Source organism: Narcine bancroftii, chromosome 9 (assembly GCF_036971445.1).
Source record: "Narcine bancroftii isolate sNarBan1 chromosome 9, sNarBan1.hap1, whole genome shotgun sequence".
Taxonomy (NCBI): domain Eukaryota; kingdom Metazoa; phylum Chordata; class Chondrichthyes; order Torpediniformes; family Narcinidae; genus Narcine; species Narcine bancroftii.
Window position 1 is genome coordinate 100,325,358 of NC_091477.1, and position 16,291 is coordinate 100,341,648.

Consider the following 16,291-nt stretch of genomic DNA (forward strand, 5'->3'; position numbering starts at 1 on the left):
TTAATTAAATGCACATAATCAGCACTCCTAATCACAATCTCAATTTGGTTTCCATTTATGTCTAGATATCATTACTGCCTTTGTCTAATCACAGATAATAAAAAAAACTGAATTCCAGAGATGAGGCATCAAGGCCCCTAGGAAAATTGCAATCAACTGGGAATCAAGGTGAAACTAGCTGTCCCAACAACATTAAAAAAAAATTGATTGCAGTTGCTGAAAGCATTTGTTTCAGCTTCAGAAAATATCTTCTCAGGCCATTGTTCCGTTCCCAGCTATCTACAATTGCTTCCTCAATTATCTTTCCTTCATCACAAGGCCAGAAGTATGGATATTTGCAAATCTCTACCAGCAGTGATACCTGGAACAAGACTTTCAGGCATCAGGTGGTAGCCGCTTACATACTAATTCACATAGGTACTGATTGTGACCATCTCCACTAGAAAGTCTCACCTCCTTGATGTGACATTATCATCACTGAGCACTCCCCCTCCCCACACCAGTAACAGTAAAAACACAATGTTGGAGAAACACAGCAGGTCTAACAGTGTACTTCATCAAGCTATGAAAAAATTTTGGCAGGCGCCCGGTCAAAATGAGGGAGGGGGTGGCGAGGGGTAGGGGAAGGAGCACGGTCCCAAAGGCAGGAGGTAATAGGTGGATAAGGGAGGGAGGGCACAACAGCAGGGGGGAAGGATGTCTCTGTGTGAATGGAGAGGGAAGGGGGTGGAGAGCTAGTGGAAAGAAGACAAAGTGAAAGGTAAGGGAGAGAGAATGGAGAGTAGGCAAGCAGAATCCAGAGAAGTCAATGTTAATTTTGTTTCCATTTTGTTCTGGATCCTGCAGACATTTTTATGTACCTTGATGAAGGGTTCAAGACTGAAACGTTGGTTATGTACCTTTGTCTTTGCTGCATAAAGGACATTGTTAGGATCCAGGAGATGCAGGGGATCAGGATTGGTATGACATTTAACTGAATCAGCCACTGAAATAAGTATCAGCAAGAACTGGTCAGCAGTTAGGTATTCTGTGACTCATGGTCTAGTTAGGACTGTAATGGAGCATGTTCCACTTGCCTGGTTGAGTTCAGTAACATCAATACATAAGTTGTCTGCTTGATTGCACCCAACCAAACATCTTACACATTCACTTTCTCATCCACTAGCATACAGTGGCTGCACCGATAAGATGCACAGACGCACAAAAGCCAAGGGTATTCGCAGGCATTGAGGTTGAAAGTGAAGCTACGTGAACACCAAAACTTTCATATTCCATCAGAGCCATTTGAGTTCACTCTTTTCTGTCTGTTGTAGATTCTACAGAAAATTCTACCACTATGAATGCATCTGATACTCCGGGATTCAACAATAATGGGAAGCAGTATAAAAAGGCAAGTTTAAAGTAAATAGTTCTTTAAGCCATTTGCCTCAATGTGGAAAATGTAAGTTTTTATTTGGATTATATAAAATGTTGAAATGCATTGAAATTACAGCTGTTCCAAGTTGCCAAATTTTACATTTTATTATCATTTGTAAAGGACATGTGGAAGATAAAGCATTTACTTATTTCGAATTGCTTTACCCATTTCAGTGATGGATTTCTCTGTTCATTAAATGTGGAGTTTCACTGGATGGATGGAAAAGATTCTGACACCTAATTAAACACGGGTTGAAGAAATACTGTCAATTAATTTTTGCAACTTTATTAATATATCTCTTAAACGCCCAACAAAATGACTTTTCAGAAATAAATTGATGACTATTCAGATTTTAAAGTGAAATGCATTTGAATTGAATTAAATTAAATTGAAATTGACTGTTAGATGGATGCTTTTGTACTATAATTGTGAGGTATTTGTGTTAAACCACATTTTCTGTGAATATAAGTCGACCCCCATTTTTCGGGTTGTCCGAACTTCCCAAGAACAACCCAAATTTTTTTTTAAATTTTTTTTTTAAAAAGTAGCGCAAGTAACAAAGCTGTAAATTAAGTAAGTAAAAATAAAAATACCTCGCACTACTGGACAGCAGTGGTGATGGACCACGGAGCTGGAGCGGCGACATCGTGCTCCCGTCAGAAGCAGGAACCTTGGCCTACTAGGCAGGAGCAGTGACTGCGACCTCAGGGTCCCAGTTATGGCGGCGCCCAGCAGTGGGAAGGTGCTTCCAGCTTTGACTTGTACATTGAATCGACATCAATCTGTTTTTTTTTGTTGAATTTAAGGTCTCAAAGTATATCTGGCTTATCAGGCAACCCCCTTTTTTATTTTGAGAAATTTTTTTAGGGGTTCATGACTCATATGCTGAAATATACAGTATTGCCAAATTTTCATCTGTCTGACAATTCATTGAACTTGGCTGAAATTCACTTACAGTGATAACAGACATCATGATGCCTCAAACTGTTGCTTAGCAATGTCCAATTGTATGCTCAGAAACTCCTTTTTGCAGAGTATGGGAAATTATTTGGATGGAGAAATTGTAAGAATAGTATTGAAAATAGAATGTATTGTATTAAGGGAAGAGAAGATTCAGAACTACAGGAAATGAATTTTCAAAATAAGGGAACCCTTTCATTGACAAAAGCTGTTAAATGAAGAGTATAATGAGAAATATTGTTGGGAAATTTTATATTTATTTTCAGAATTCTTGATTTATTGTGTGTGTTTATTTAAAGGAGAATTTTGCAAGATTTTAGGAAACAATATGGCAGCTGATTTTTTTTTTCCTTGTTTTTTTTTTCCCCCTCAGTAATATATTTGTTCCTCATGGAGCAAGTGATTTTATTATCAAAGGTCATTAGTTGTTTTTATAGAAATGTTGCTTAATTTGTTTCGGATTTAATGACTGAAATTATTTGGATGATGTCACTTTCATTGATGATTTTGAATCTATGCGCCCCTTGTATTACAAAAGGGTTTTGTTGAACTTATTTGCTTCTTACTAACGGGCACAAAATGCAGCAATCCTCTATTCATTTTGCTCTGCATACTTTCCCATTCCTTTCATGTGTTCATTTGTCTTTTATGTTTTATGTTTGTTTTTTATTTTTGTCCCAAATTCCTTCCTTTTACCCATCGAAAACTCATGGCAGGGTGTGCTTGGGGAACTGATTCTAATCCAGCAGCAAATCCAGGAGCATGAAGAAGCAGCACGCAGGGTCGCCGAACAATTAAGCTCCAGCTCCTCCCAACAGAATCGAAAGGTGATAGATTGAACCATCCTTTGAGATAACCCAAACTTGATTGTTTGCCACTGGCTCTGTTCAAGGACATTGTGCATATTTAAATTGATTATTATATTACACATTAAAATAAATACTCTTTGGAAGTCCACTGAAGAAAAAAAAAGCTTTAATTGACTATTATTCAAAGTTGAGACATTTTGTATACAGTTGAAATGAGCTATGACTATATGCAACAATTCTAACTTTTTGGACAATATGCATTAATTTTATGATGCATATCACTAATGATCTGTAGCTTTTCAAATAAGCTCATTTTTGATTGATATTTGTACATGATGTTGAATGTATGAATGCTATCAGCCTCATGCATCTGCTTTGAAGTGATCCAGAAGTTGCAACTAAAATCAACAATAACAAATTTATCCTTGAAATTTTTAACATTGTAATTTCTAACTGGTGTCTTATGCTATTTTCAGATTTATTGTCAGAGTACATATATGACATCACATACAACCATGAGATTATTTTTCCTGCAGGCACAGCAGAATTACCACTAATTGGTCGTACAAAAAAAACTGTTCTTAGCATATACATGTAAACAAAAAAAACAACAACTGCAATACAGAAATAATAAAAAAATCAATGAAGTGCACAAGTAAAAGTCCTTAAATGAGTCCCTGATTGAGTTTGTTGTTGAGGAATCTAATGGTGGAGAGGTAGCAGCTGTTCCTGAACCTGGTGGCGTGAGTCTTGTGTCACCTAGACCTCTTTCCTGATGGCAGCAGCGAGAACAGTGCGTGTGCTGGGTAGTGTGGATCCTCGATGATCGCTGCTGCTCTCCAACAGCAGAATTCCCTGTAAATGTTCTCAATAGTGGGGATGGTTTTGCCTGTGATGTCCACTACCTTTTGGAGGGCTTTACGCTCAGGGGTATTGGTGTACCCATACCAGACTGTAATGCAGCCGGTCAGCACACTTTCCACCACGCCTCTAGAAATTTGCCAAGGATTTTTTGGTGTCATACCAAACCTCCTCAAACTCCTGAGGAAGTAACGGCGCAGACGTGCTTTCTTCACGATGCCATTTATGTGTTGGATCCAGGAAAGATCCTCCTAGATACTTGGGAGAATATTATTTGCCACCATAGTTTAAGTTTTTAACTAGAAGTTTGCTGTCCTATCCATAGACTGTTCACTTGTTAAATTAGTTTGCATGTATATAAATAAACAAAATAGAAGAGTATGTCAGTAGAAATAAAAGAACCACTGCGTAATGAACTACTAAAATTTTATCTTGTGAATGGAAATATTAGTTACTACAGCAAAGGGGTCATGATATTATAGTTTTGAGTGATCTATTAATGTTTGAAAATTTATGCAGAGAGATACAACAAAGAAATTAATAAAACTTCCTACCCCTTATGGATGCAGATTAAAGCTTATGAAATATCATGAAGTAGTATTGGGTTAGTTTATAGGAAAGTAAAAATAATTTGTTGTACTACATGGGATTCTTTCACTGTGAATTATGTGGATCAGTATGATATTGTCCAAAGACTAGTGACATCTGACCTAGTTTGTCTACTTAATCTAAAACTTCAGTAAGAATTAATATAAAAATCCATATACTGTGCCAATAATTTATGAATAGTTGCTCTCAGTGCATTCCCAGCCAGTGGAATGTCAATGTTTGCTTTTCCACTTCTGATAATATCAATTTCTTATATATTGTATCATTTCCATTTCTTATCATTTTCTGACATCATGTTACATAACATACTATATGCATTTTCTGCTTATTCTATATGCTTGATCATATTTAAGGGCATAGTATATATTCAATTTGTCCCCAAAGAAGAAAATCCAATTCCTGTTATTAAAAAAACATCCTGTCTTTTTTTTCCATTAAAATCAATCACTTAGAATTAGATTGGTTCTATCCCTCACAGTTGATCCTTAACAATATTTTATGCCCAGTTGACAGCTTGAATATCTTTATTTTCCAACTAATTATAGGATAATAATTAAATTTACATTAAAATGTTACAATATCTGAATAATTTAATATTAACCAACCCAAAGTAAGTAATTTGCCTCAATGTTCCATTTGGATCAGAGTGAAATCAGGGAGAAGCTTAGATCTAAAAAATAATTCCAGGTAAATAATTGTTTTGACATCCATAAATCTGTCAAGTTTATTTGCAGTGAAACATTTTACAAAAGAAAAATGTATTGGTTGCAATAAAGGGGTGGCACGGTTGATGTAGCAGTTTGTGCAGTGCCTTTGCAGCACCAGTGATTGGGACCAGGATTCAAATCCCTCGCTGTCTATCAGTAGTTGTAACGTTTTTCCCGTGTCTGCATGGGTTTTCCCCAGGGGCTCAAGGTGTAAATTGGGCAGCATGGACTCATGGGCTGAAATGTCCTGTAACTGTTCTGTATGTCTAAATTTAAATTTTGGCTATAATTATTATAGCCCTTTAAATGAATACTATGTTTGTGATACGTTGTAACCAATAAGATATGATGAACCCAAATCGAGAACGTCACATGAAGGAGTAATATTAATTGTCCTTAAAAATGTTATTTTCTGAGCAGTCAAAATGGCCAAATCTCACTTCACATTAATGTAATTCTCCTGTTTCAGTATTTTGTTTCTTTCACTTTTTGAATAGGTATCGGACAAGGACAAATCTGAACAATTGCAAGAAGAGCTTTTACGCACACAGGTAAGGAATATGGGTGCTTAGTAAAGTTCATCTGTGCTGTGAGCTTTTAGGTTTTTGATGATTAATAGGAACCGTTCCCACAAAAAAAACAAGTTTTTTTTTGTGCCTTTGCAAAAGCATCTTGTGTCTGATGTGATATAAATTGTGATCAAGGAACATGATCACAAAATGGCTTGCCTCTCTCTGTTAGATGGCATTGATATTGCAACAGTGTCACCAATAAGATATGGTCTACTAACCTGCCAAATTATTTTCAACAGCACCTCCTAAATCTGTGACGTGTCTCTCTTGGTTAGATGAGGCAATTGAACTCCAGCACCAAGCAAAAAAAATCATCCTTCCTTTGAAATATATTGCCTTTCCTTCATGCTACTAGAACTATCTGTTAACTACCATTGCACAAGTGCTTTTGTCACACAGACTGCAGCAGGTAGACATCCCACCCCTGTCTTCGAGACAAGTCGTGATGCACAATAACAAAATGTGTTGTGACAGATATATTTTATATTGTATATAGATATATTTTTAAAGGAGATAGATTGTGGAGGGGGGTGGGTTAGAGTGTATTTCACAAACAAATAAACACTTCACAAAACAGATCTTATTTAAAATGCAAGAGCTTTGCTGAAAGTGAGTCATGCAGGCACCGAGAGCCTTTGTAAAGACATAAAACAAGGAGACTGCTTTGCTAAAGAATTTCAAGAGCAGGTTTTGAAAGCAACAGATGAACAGGCTCGGAAGATTAGATCCGGTGCCGCAATCTGTCTGGTTGCAGTTTGCTGTTCTAAGAAGGTCAGTTGGTTTTGGCAAGCAGAAAGAGAGAGAAAGAGAAGACCAAATAGGATTTTTTTTTTAAGAGAGTGAGAGAGAAAGAACCGGTTTCTGCAGTGGCTTTTGGAGCCTGCAACAATAAGCTGGCAGCTTATTTAAACCCCATTTTGAAGATGGGTTGTGAGTTCTGAGTTCAGCCTGTTGACAACCCTTATGGTCCATACAAGAGGAAATGGCTGGCTAGAGCGTTTCACCTGAAATAAGGGAAACAAAAGTAGTGGTGTGCAACCAGGAAATTGCCATTGAAGCTCCGCCAGTAAGTTTCGGAGTTGGGTGAGAGTCCCAAAACTTACCAGATTTGTATGAGAAATGTGCAATTGTTGGCATTTACCAGCACAAATACAGACCTTTTCTAGTGATCAGGAAGTTATAAGAAAGAAGCAAAAATGATTTTACTATTATTGAGGAAGTAATTTCAATATACCAATTTTACATTCACATATTTAAGACTTCCAGAAATCAGTATAACTTGCAGGAACAATACATTTCCACGATGCGTCTAGGGGCTCTTTTAACATTTAATTTCACACTGTCAAAATATTAGGCATCACCATACATGCACCAGCAATGTAAATATAATCTACAAATGTCCACATAAAAATATTAAACTGTATTTGCTTGTTCTGTGTGAATGAGTGTCGAAGGTTCTTGTGTATTGAAATTTTTTAAAATCAAAAATGGATTCTGTCTTTGGGTTTGGGATAGCATGAGAAAACTTAACCACAAACTGTTCAATCACTTTCATGCCATTATTCTGTCATTTACAATTGTACGGTTACCAAAAAAAATGCTTTGAAACTTATCACGATTTGCTTTCTCACAGTTAAAATACCAACGAATCCTTGAACGTTTGGAAAAAGAAAATAAAGAGCTGCGGAAACAAGTTCTTCAGAAAGATGATAAGGGCATTCATCAACGAAAAATGAAGGTGAAGATGTTTTTCAGATGGGAATAGAAGCATATGGAACATACAGACACTTTTAGCACTTCCAAAAATCTGGATTTCATAAATCTCACTATTTATGATTAAAATAGTTGTAATTTTAATCAGCTGCTATTCTTTCTTTGGCTTGGCTTCGCGGACGAAAATTTATGGAGGGGGTAAATGTCCACGTCAGCTGCAGGCTCGTTTGTGGCTGACAAGTCCAATGCGGGACAGGCAGACACGGTTGCAGCGGTTGCAGGGGAAAATTGGTTGGTTGGGGTTGGGTGTTGGGTTTTTCCTCCTTTGTCTTTTGTCAGTGAGGTGGGCTCTGCGGTCTTCTTCAAAGGAGGTTGCTGCCCGCCGAACTGTGAGGCGCCAAGATGTACGGTTTGAGGCGAGATCAGCCCACTGGCGGTGGTCAATGTGGCAGGCACCAAGAGATTTCTTTAGGCAGTCCTTGTACCTCTTCTTTGGTGCACCTCTGTCACGGTGGCCAGTGGAGAGCTCGCCATATAACACGATCTTGGGAAGGCGATGGTCCTATATTATATTGAGTGAAAGGCATGTGCATTGGTAATTCCTTTTGCAATCTCAGCATGTGCCAAAACACTACAACTTATAATTTTTGAAGTGGTGGAGAAAGGCAACCAATTTATGGTTGAAAACTTGCACATGGGTCAGTAAATAAAGAATCTCCTTGCTGGACCTCTGCACTAACAGATCAGTTACAATAGTTTAGAATCCTCTTCAGCTCTTTGCTGTTTTGAATATTGTTTCTTAAATTGCATGAACGTGTAAGTAATTTAATGTCATGAGTAAGAGAATGACAATCTGTTTATTGGAAAACACAGGCGATCTCAAAGCTACTGTCAGATAATGCGTCTTAATCATTGCTCCTTAAGTGAAGAATACGCGGAAATTTTACTTGCTCTATCCATGCATTTTATCCTTTTCTAAATAGGTTTTGCGGCAGTGATGGAATTTTTAAGGATCATCCATTTATTTTTTTCTCCCATGGTTGATCATTTTTAAGTTGTTGAGCTCTTGAAGAAGAAAACTTTGATTGTACACATTTTATTTTTGTATTCTCCATCCAAATATCTGGCCATTGGAGAGTGGGGTTAAAATCAATTTAAAACATACATGTTAACATGACTAAATCAAATAAACAGTTTTACTTGCCTTTCTCATGAATGCCATCTTTTCTTAATGATTTATATACGCTGCCTATAAGTGGCCCATGTTAACACGTGTTACAAGTTCTCCTTGGAGCTGGGAAACTTTGTTAGGTTCATCCTTCTCCACTTGAGTCCACCAGTGCAATTCTATGGTCCTGCAACCAATGGTCTGCTGAATAATCGGCTGTACTGCTCGGGAATATCCCAGTTACAATCTTATTTTCTGGCACGTGCAAACCATGCAAACTTAATTTGAAGATTGGCCCTGCAGTGAAGAAAATAAATAAGGAGCTAAAATCCATTTTCATTTTGTTCCATGAAAATCTCACTTTTATTCTTTCTCGGCCTTAGTTACTTGCTCTATGTTCCTTGATCACAGTTTAGTGAGTTAACAATATAATCTTTGATGTTTACTGATTAATCTCTCCATCAGAAGATTGTTGTTTGTGATAAATGTAAAGGGAAATTATCCTTAGTAGATAACAGAAACAATACCAGATTTATTTTGGGCATCTTACTATTTTTACAAAGAAGTAGAGAAACCACTTTTTTTTCTAATTAGTTAAATTCCTCTCATCCATGGGTTACATTGGATTGATGAACATTACAAATTAGTCTGAATTAAGATGAAAACCAATTCATTTTAAGGTCTTTCCCAATGTTTTATAACTCATTGTTATAAGGTTAAATGTTTTTGGAAGTACTGGGTTCAAAGCATTTTCAAGCATCGCTCTTCAATTTTGATATACCAGATAATTATGAACCTAAATAAAACAATTCTCTTTCTAGAAGTCTTTGATCGATTTGTATTCTGAAGTATTGGATATTTTATCGGACTACGATTCGAACTACAACACCCAGGACCATCTACCTCGGGTGAGCAGAGATTGTCAATGTGTTCCATTGCTCGAATAACATTGTAAGACAAGATTAGACATAAGATAGTGAGTGGTACAGACATATAACATTGGCATTGTATTTCTATGTTGAATAATCTTGGGTATGATTGGACAAATCAGTAATGTTTCTGACACTGAGTCATTACACGGATGATTTTCATGTCTGTTACAAGATTTTACTTTTTAATTTGTTGAAATAATTTAATTCTAGGTGGTTGTCGTTGGAGATCAGAGTGCTGGAAAGACCAGTGTACTGGAAATGATTGCACAAGCTAGAATATTTCCTCGAGGATCTGGTGAAATGATGACACGTGCACCTGTCAAGGTAGGATTTCAGGATTTAAGAGAGAACTACAATGTCGAGCATAATGATTTCAAGATGTGAACTAGGACTAATGGATAAATATTATTTCATTTGTCCTTTGGTAAATTGTTCACTTTAGTTCAGATGTTCATTTATGCGGTCTTAATTTGAATTGGAGTAAAACCCCAAATATGTACATTTTCCAGTTGCTTGAAACTCACTCTTACAATGCCAAACTAAAACACCTGCATTAAGAATAAACAGTCTAAAAGAGAAAAGGCAGTGCAGAATATAATTTGAAAAAATTCAGTATTGTAGTCCATAATCATGTAAAGTTCACTTTAATCAGATAATTCCCATACTTTACAAAATATAAATTTAAATTTGAACCCCCGTCAAGGGTGCTGTAACACAGTTAGACTAACTGCTATGGCAACCATGTCATCATCATAGTTAAAACCCCCTCCCCCATGTTCACAGATAAAGCCTTGCTAAAATACTTAATAATATACTAATAAAGACTTGTAGTAGGCAGCGTTAGGCAGACACTTTGGGACCGTTGACCCAGAGGTGTGCAGCATCAGACCGCTCTTCATCCTGGACGACGTCATTTTATTCAACTTTATTCGAACAGCTGTTGTGGGTGGGGCATGACCAGGGTGTTCCACTGGATGAATGTTTGCTCACATCTTCACCAAGGGTTTGTGAATTGCTTTGAAGAACATTTATTTTTACAATTTTTAACTTTCATTTTCTATTTATTCTTATTTTAATTTTAAAAATATATTTATTTCTCAATTTTTTTGCCGGTTGCTGGTTGCTTAAATCCCAGATAACAGGGATTTTTACTGCATTTGGAATTTACATTGGTGTCACATTGATAATTTGTGGACAATTGTAGGAGCAATAATATACTCAGAATTAATTTGATCTTAAAAAAATATAGCAAGTCTGGACCAAACCACAAAACACAACTAATAAAAATGTTCAATATTGAAGCCGTGATTATTTGCCGTGTTCGTTGCTTTACTTTTTGCAACATTCATTTGAGTTGTAGCGCTTTTTATTTTTAATATGTAGTAAAAATGTACCTTTTAATTTGCATCAAATCTTTTATCAAAGAAAATGTTAGACTCGAAGTTTTTTCTAACCGCAGGAAATATGGGAAAAAAAGATGTCTGTACATTCCTTATTGAAACGTGCTCAGATATTTGCTGAATCCGACAAAGTAAAATGAAAATTACAGTGTGTTCAGTGCATTGTTGCCTAATCTCAGTCCAGGTAGCAATTTGGATGCTACACTTGGCTGCTGTGTCTGTATCAGGTAAAGGGAATATCTCTGCTAAATATTAATTGAGGTCAAGCTTGGAGTCAGCTCTTAGCTTTTGCACAGCAGTTCAGCCATTCAGTGCCTACCGTTCAGCTCAAGCAGGAAAAATAAACTTACTGGTTTTTTGCTTTGGCTTTACGAACCACAAGGGAATCTGCATTTTTCCCATGGTGTTACTGAATTTGAAATATAGCTCTGTTTTACATTGACTGACCAGCTTGCGGCAATGGGGGAATAACTTCATGTGTACATTAAAATGATTTAGAAAATAATCCATTGTGGTTTTGGCAAGATTAAGAAATTTAGAAAAAATATCAAAACTAATTTCTATTTTCCTCATTTCCAAAATATTTCTGCCTCAGTTCTTTTGTGTTAATAATGGATTTTATTGAACAAATATTCAAATGTAGGACTTCATGCAAAACTGCTATTTAGAACTATGTGAGGTAATACTGAAATGGCCTATTTATTTAATGTACAATTGATTTAAGTAATGTTATTAATATTAGTAAAAATTATTGGTAATTAATTATTAAAAATATTGCTTTTTTGCTGATTAATGTGTGAAATGTTTGCTGACTAAAAGTTATTAAAATTGTATCAAATTTCAAAGAGGAAAGTTATATTTGTCACAGCTACAAATGAGTAACCCCATATTTATGGTATCCCAAATAATTTATTCTGAACTTACACTTCCAATTAAATTATTGTATTTTGCACCATCTCCTCATTGATCAAAATAGTTTTAAAAATATTTTGATAACAATACCAAACAAACACAATAATAATAAACAAATAATAAGGAAAAAATGTTTTCATATATCATTTTTATTCATGAGTTTTTCTTCTTGAATTAATTATCATGGATTTGATTTTATTCAGGTAACACTGAGTGAAGGTCCTCATCATGTGGCAATATTTAAAGACAGCTCACGAGAATTTGACCTCACCAAAGAGGAAGATGTGAGTTCTGATGGGATTTTTTTTTTGTACTTGATCAGTATCATTTAGGATCTAAAAATGTTTTGTAATCCACGTGAAATTTCAGTTCTGAAGATGTTGAGAAGATTATGACACATGACACAGAGTAAAAATTATAAGTGAGCTTTCCTTTGGTTGAATTATTTTTATTATTATCAATTAGATTGGAATTTCTATATTGCTTGAAAGTCAATTTAACAGACTTTTAGGGTAAATTAATTTTAATTGAACTTTCTCTGAATACTTGATGGATGTTGTTATAAAATAGATATAGTTAGAGACTATGATAACATTTCTAAGATATGCCCTCAGCTGGACATTACCTGGATTAACTTCACTACCACTATGTTTTCCAATGGTTTCATGCACAATTTGTAGAATATTATTGAATGGTTGTTTTTGTGTCTTGGAACGTGTTTTTGCAAAGCAAATTTAGTCTCAAGTTTGTAATTGACCAAATATTAGAATTGAATAAAATGTTCAGGTTGCAACTTCTACTTTGTTTTGTTTTGACTATGCTTAGAAATTGTGAACTTTGACTTAATGGAGCCAATTAATCTTATGCCTTTTTGAATGTTATTCACTTTGTGTCTCCCAATGGTTTAGAATAAATTTCCATGTCTTTGGATCTATACTTGTCTTTTATGCTTCTCAGCTATATTTTCAAAGCTGATGTGTTTCTCTGTTTCTATTTGTGCAGCTAGCAGCATTGCGCAATGAAATAGAAATAAGAATGAGGAATAGTGTAAAGGAAGGACAAACTGTCAGTCCCGAGGTGAAGTAATGCGATGTATGTTAATGTAATTCATGCACTGTGCTTGAATAATAGCATTAGATTTGATAGCATTCAAAACTTGTTTTTCAAAATGCTAGCTGTTGACGTTTGAATGTTCACATTTGCTCAAATCTCACCAAACCTGAAGTAATGACGTATAAAACAATATATTTTTAATTGAACTTGAAAGATTTTTTTTTTGTAATTGATCAACATCTTGTAGGAGAAAATCTTAATATATTTTAAACATTAAAAATTCGATGTTTCCAAAATGGATGCTTAAAAGCATCAATTTCTATAGGTTGACTTAGTATATTTTGTATATTTAAATGTGTTTCAAATTTAAGATTACTGTTTTCATTATATATATATATTTTTTTTAGACCATTTCCTTAAGTGTGAAGGGTCCAGGTCTACAGCGAATGGTATTAGTAGATCTTCCTGGTGTTATCAGTGTAAGTATCAGTGTCCGAAAGTATTGTTTTGTAAAAAAAAAAAGGAAAACTTTTATACTTTATAGGACTAAGCTTATAAATCAAAAGTTAGATTAGTGGAACTGCATTAACAGAATTATAATTTTGAAATAATGATTCTATACAAAGGATTAGGGTTCCCTGTGTCTTAACATAATATGAATGTGTTCTTCATATCTTCACCTAATATGCTTCAACTTCATGTAAAGATTATTTATTGCATTGTAAAACCATTATTTGAGTTTGTATTTGAAAATGTAATAGACTATAAGTGATGTTAATAAGCAGACCTTTTATGTTATGCAAAGCTTGAACCTTTTTACAGGACAGTGGCAGAAATGTGTTACCTTACTGAACTTTATGGGTTTTTTTCCCTATGTTGAAGACGGTGACTTCAGGAATGGCTGCTGACACCAAGGATATAATTTTTAGCATAAGCAAGGCTTACATGCAGAATCCTAATGCCATCATCCTTTGTATTCAAGGTAAAGGTTCCTATTTATTTATCAAAAAGCATTGTTGGTGAGGAAATATTGCATGTTAATTTATTCACTTTGCTGGATGTGAGAGCAAAGCCACTGATGCCCATTTATATGATATTGGTACACTCATACCTTGAATTATACTGTTCAACTATTTCCACATAAGTTACAATATAACAGAACACTAATTATCAAAGAGCGTCTAATCTGTTTAATTTTAACAGATATAATGTTTTTGAATATTATGTCTCTTGTATGAATATTTTAAATAATATATTTTTCTGTATTAAAATCATAAAATCATAATTCTATGCAAGCAAAAATAATGCTTTTTTAAAAGAATTCAATGCTCTAATGCCCTTCGATCCAGCTGATGAAGGCGCATCTGCTTTGCTTTGTAGTTCAATCTTTCTTAATCATTTTGATAGTAAATTGTGATCATAAATTACATATTAATATCTCTACGTTAGGAACAAGCTTACATTATTTCATCTATCAGTGAAGTTCTAATTGAATCAAGTTGCCCAATTCAAAACGTTATGATCTGAAATGCATAAATTTTGGCTTTGCCTTTATGAAATTAACTTAGCCAAACTTCAGTTTGCAGTAAGTTGCTTACAAGATTTTAGTGATGTTTTGCAATATTTCTTGTACTTTACACAATGCAAAATTTAGAACAAATTTATAAATCACAAATCCAAAATTATAAGTTTCATGACTTTGATCATAGAAATAATTGTCTGTGAAGTGATTTCGGTCAATAAAGTAGTCGCTTGGAGGCTAAGTGAGGCGTTTGTTTACGATGCGTTTCTTGAATGAATTGGTAATGAAGTCCAAATGAGTTTTCTTAAACAGACTTTATTCAATCCATAGATGATTAAAATATTTGATTAATATATCATCTTTCGGAAGTTAGCCTAGTAACTCTGGATGATGTACTGTTTTGTCTTTCAGATGGGTCTGTAGATGCTGAACGCAGCATTGTAACTGATTTGGTCAGCCAAATGGATCCACAAGGCAGACGTACCATTTTTGTATTGACTAAGGTGGATCTGGCAGAAAAAAATCTAGCCAGTCCTAGTCGAGTAAGGGCGTTTCAATATTTTACAATTTTAAATAAAAAGGAATTGAGTACATATGTGGTACAGTATCCCATATCCGAAATGCTTGGGACCAGACGTTGTTCGGTTTTAGCTTTTTTTCCTGTTTTTGGAACAAAACGGAAAAAAACCAAAAACAGCACAGTCGCATCAGCAGAATACTTGTGTCAGCAGTTAAACAGCGACAACAAACAACAACATGAAAATTAACATGAAATAATGTTTAATATGTACCCCAAAAAAACTTGATCTCTGCCGCCGGTCCACGACACCTCCCATCTATTGCCACTTGTCCCCATCTACAGTTCTTGCTCCTACCCAGGAGCCCAAGGTCCCCACTCCCCAGGAGTCTGAGGTCCCCAATCCTGCCTGGGCCCAAGGGCAGCGACTTTGATGCGGATGGCACTGCACCCAATATTGAGAATGGGGTCGCTCTCACCGACTCCGGCTACAGCCAATGCTGAAGTCTTAGACCCAGCTCCATTTGGCATCTTCCCGGACAGAAGCAAAGATTTTTTTTTAACTGTTTTTGTAATCAAACTGGCGCCAACAGAACCATTCAGGTGGTGAATTTCTTTCCACTGTGACGTCATGTCGTTACTTAAAAAAATGCTCAGTTTTTGGATCTTTTCGGAACTTCGGACATGGGTACTCAACCTGTACTTTCAAAATTAAATTCAACTTATTTTAATGTCCAGCCAAAAAATTATTACTGTACACTAACTCCATTCCGTTGTGTTAAGCATTGTGAAATATTTGTGTTCATTTTGGTTTTCTCAACCTATTTTTCTGTTACAACTGTCCAATTGTGATTAATGATTCAGTAAAGTAAATGCATTGGGCAAAACTACCATGTACAAAGTAGAATTGCTGAAAAGTAAGTAACTTCTCATTTGTGTAATCTGCCGTGAACTTCCTTGTGTACTCCCCTCTCCCTCGAGAAGATTAACCATAGGGTATATCTCTATAATTTCCTACACGTTTATTAAACTTGCATACTGTGGAGGTAGCTAGGTTTGAAATTACATGACTTGAAAATTCCATATTGCAGTACCATTGGTCAATATAGATTTACAGCATCTGACTGATGTGCTTCCAA

At 35.4% G+C, this 16,291-nt stretch overlaps 1 protein-coding gene across 4 annotated transcripts in view; it reads left to right on the forward strand.

Moving 5' to 3' along the window:
• Positions 1-16,291, forward strand: part of opa1 (OPA1 mitochondrial dynamin like GTPase) — an 84,286-nt gene that overhangs the window by 8,621 nt on the left and 59,374 nt on the right. For 2 of the 4 annotated variants that reach the window (XM_069897022.1, XM_069897023.1), the window contains 11 exons: positions 1,314-1,390; positions 3,094-3,204; positions 5,861-5,914; positions 7,569-7,673; positions 9,638-9,724; positions 9,959-10,072; positions 12,264-12,344; positions 13,063-13,137; positions 13,521-13,592; positions 13,996-14,095; positions 15,047-15,177. In XM_069897022.1, the coding sequence (XP_069753123.1) occupies positions 1,314-1,390; positions 3,094-3,204; positions 5,861-5,914; positions 7,569-7,673; positions 9,638-9,724; positions 9,959-10,072; positions 12,264-12,344; positions 13,063-13,137; positions 13,521-13,592; positions 13,996-14,095; positions 15,047-15,177 (1,007 nt within the window). The remainder of the gene's footprint in view (positions 1-1,313; positions 1,391-3,093; positions 3,205-5,860; positions 5,915-7,568; positions 7,674-9,637; positions 9,725-9,958; positions 10,073-12,263; positions 12,345-13,062; positions 13,138-13,520; positions 13,593-13,995; positions 14,096-15,046; positions 15,178-16,291) is intronic. The other 2 variants (XM_069897024.1, XM_069897025.1) reach the window with 1 other exon arrangement.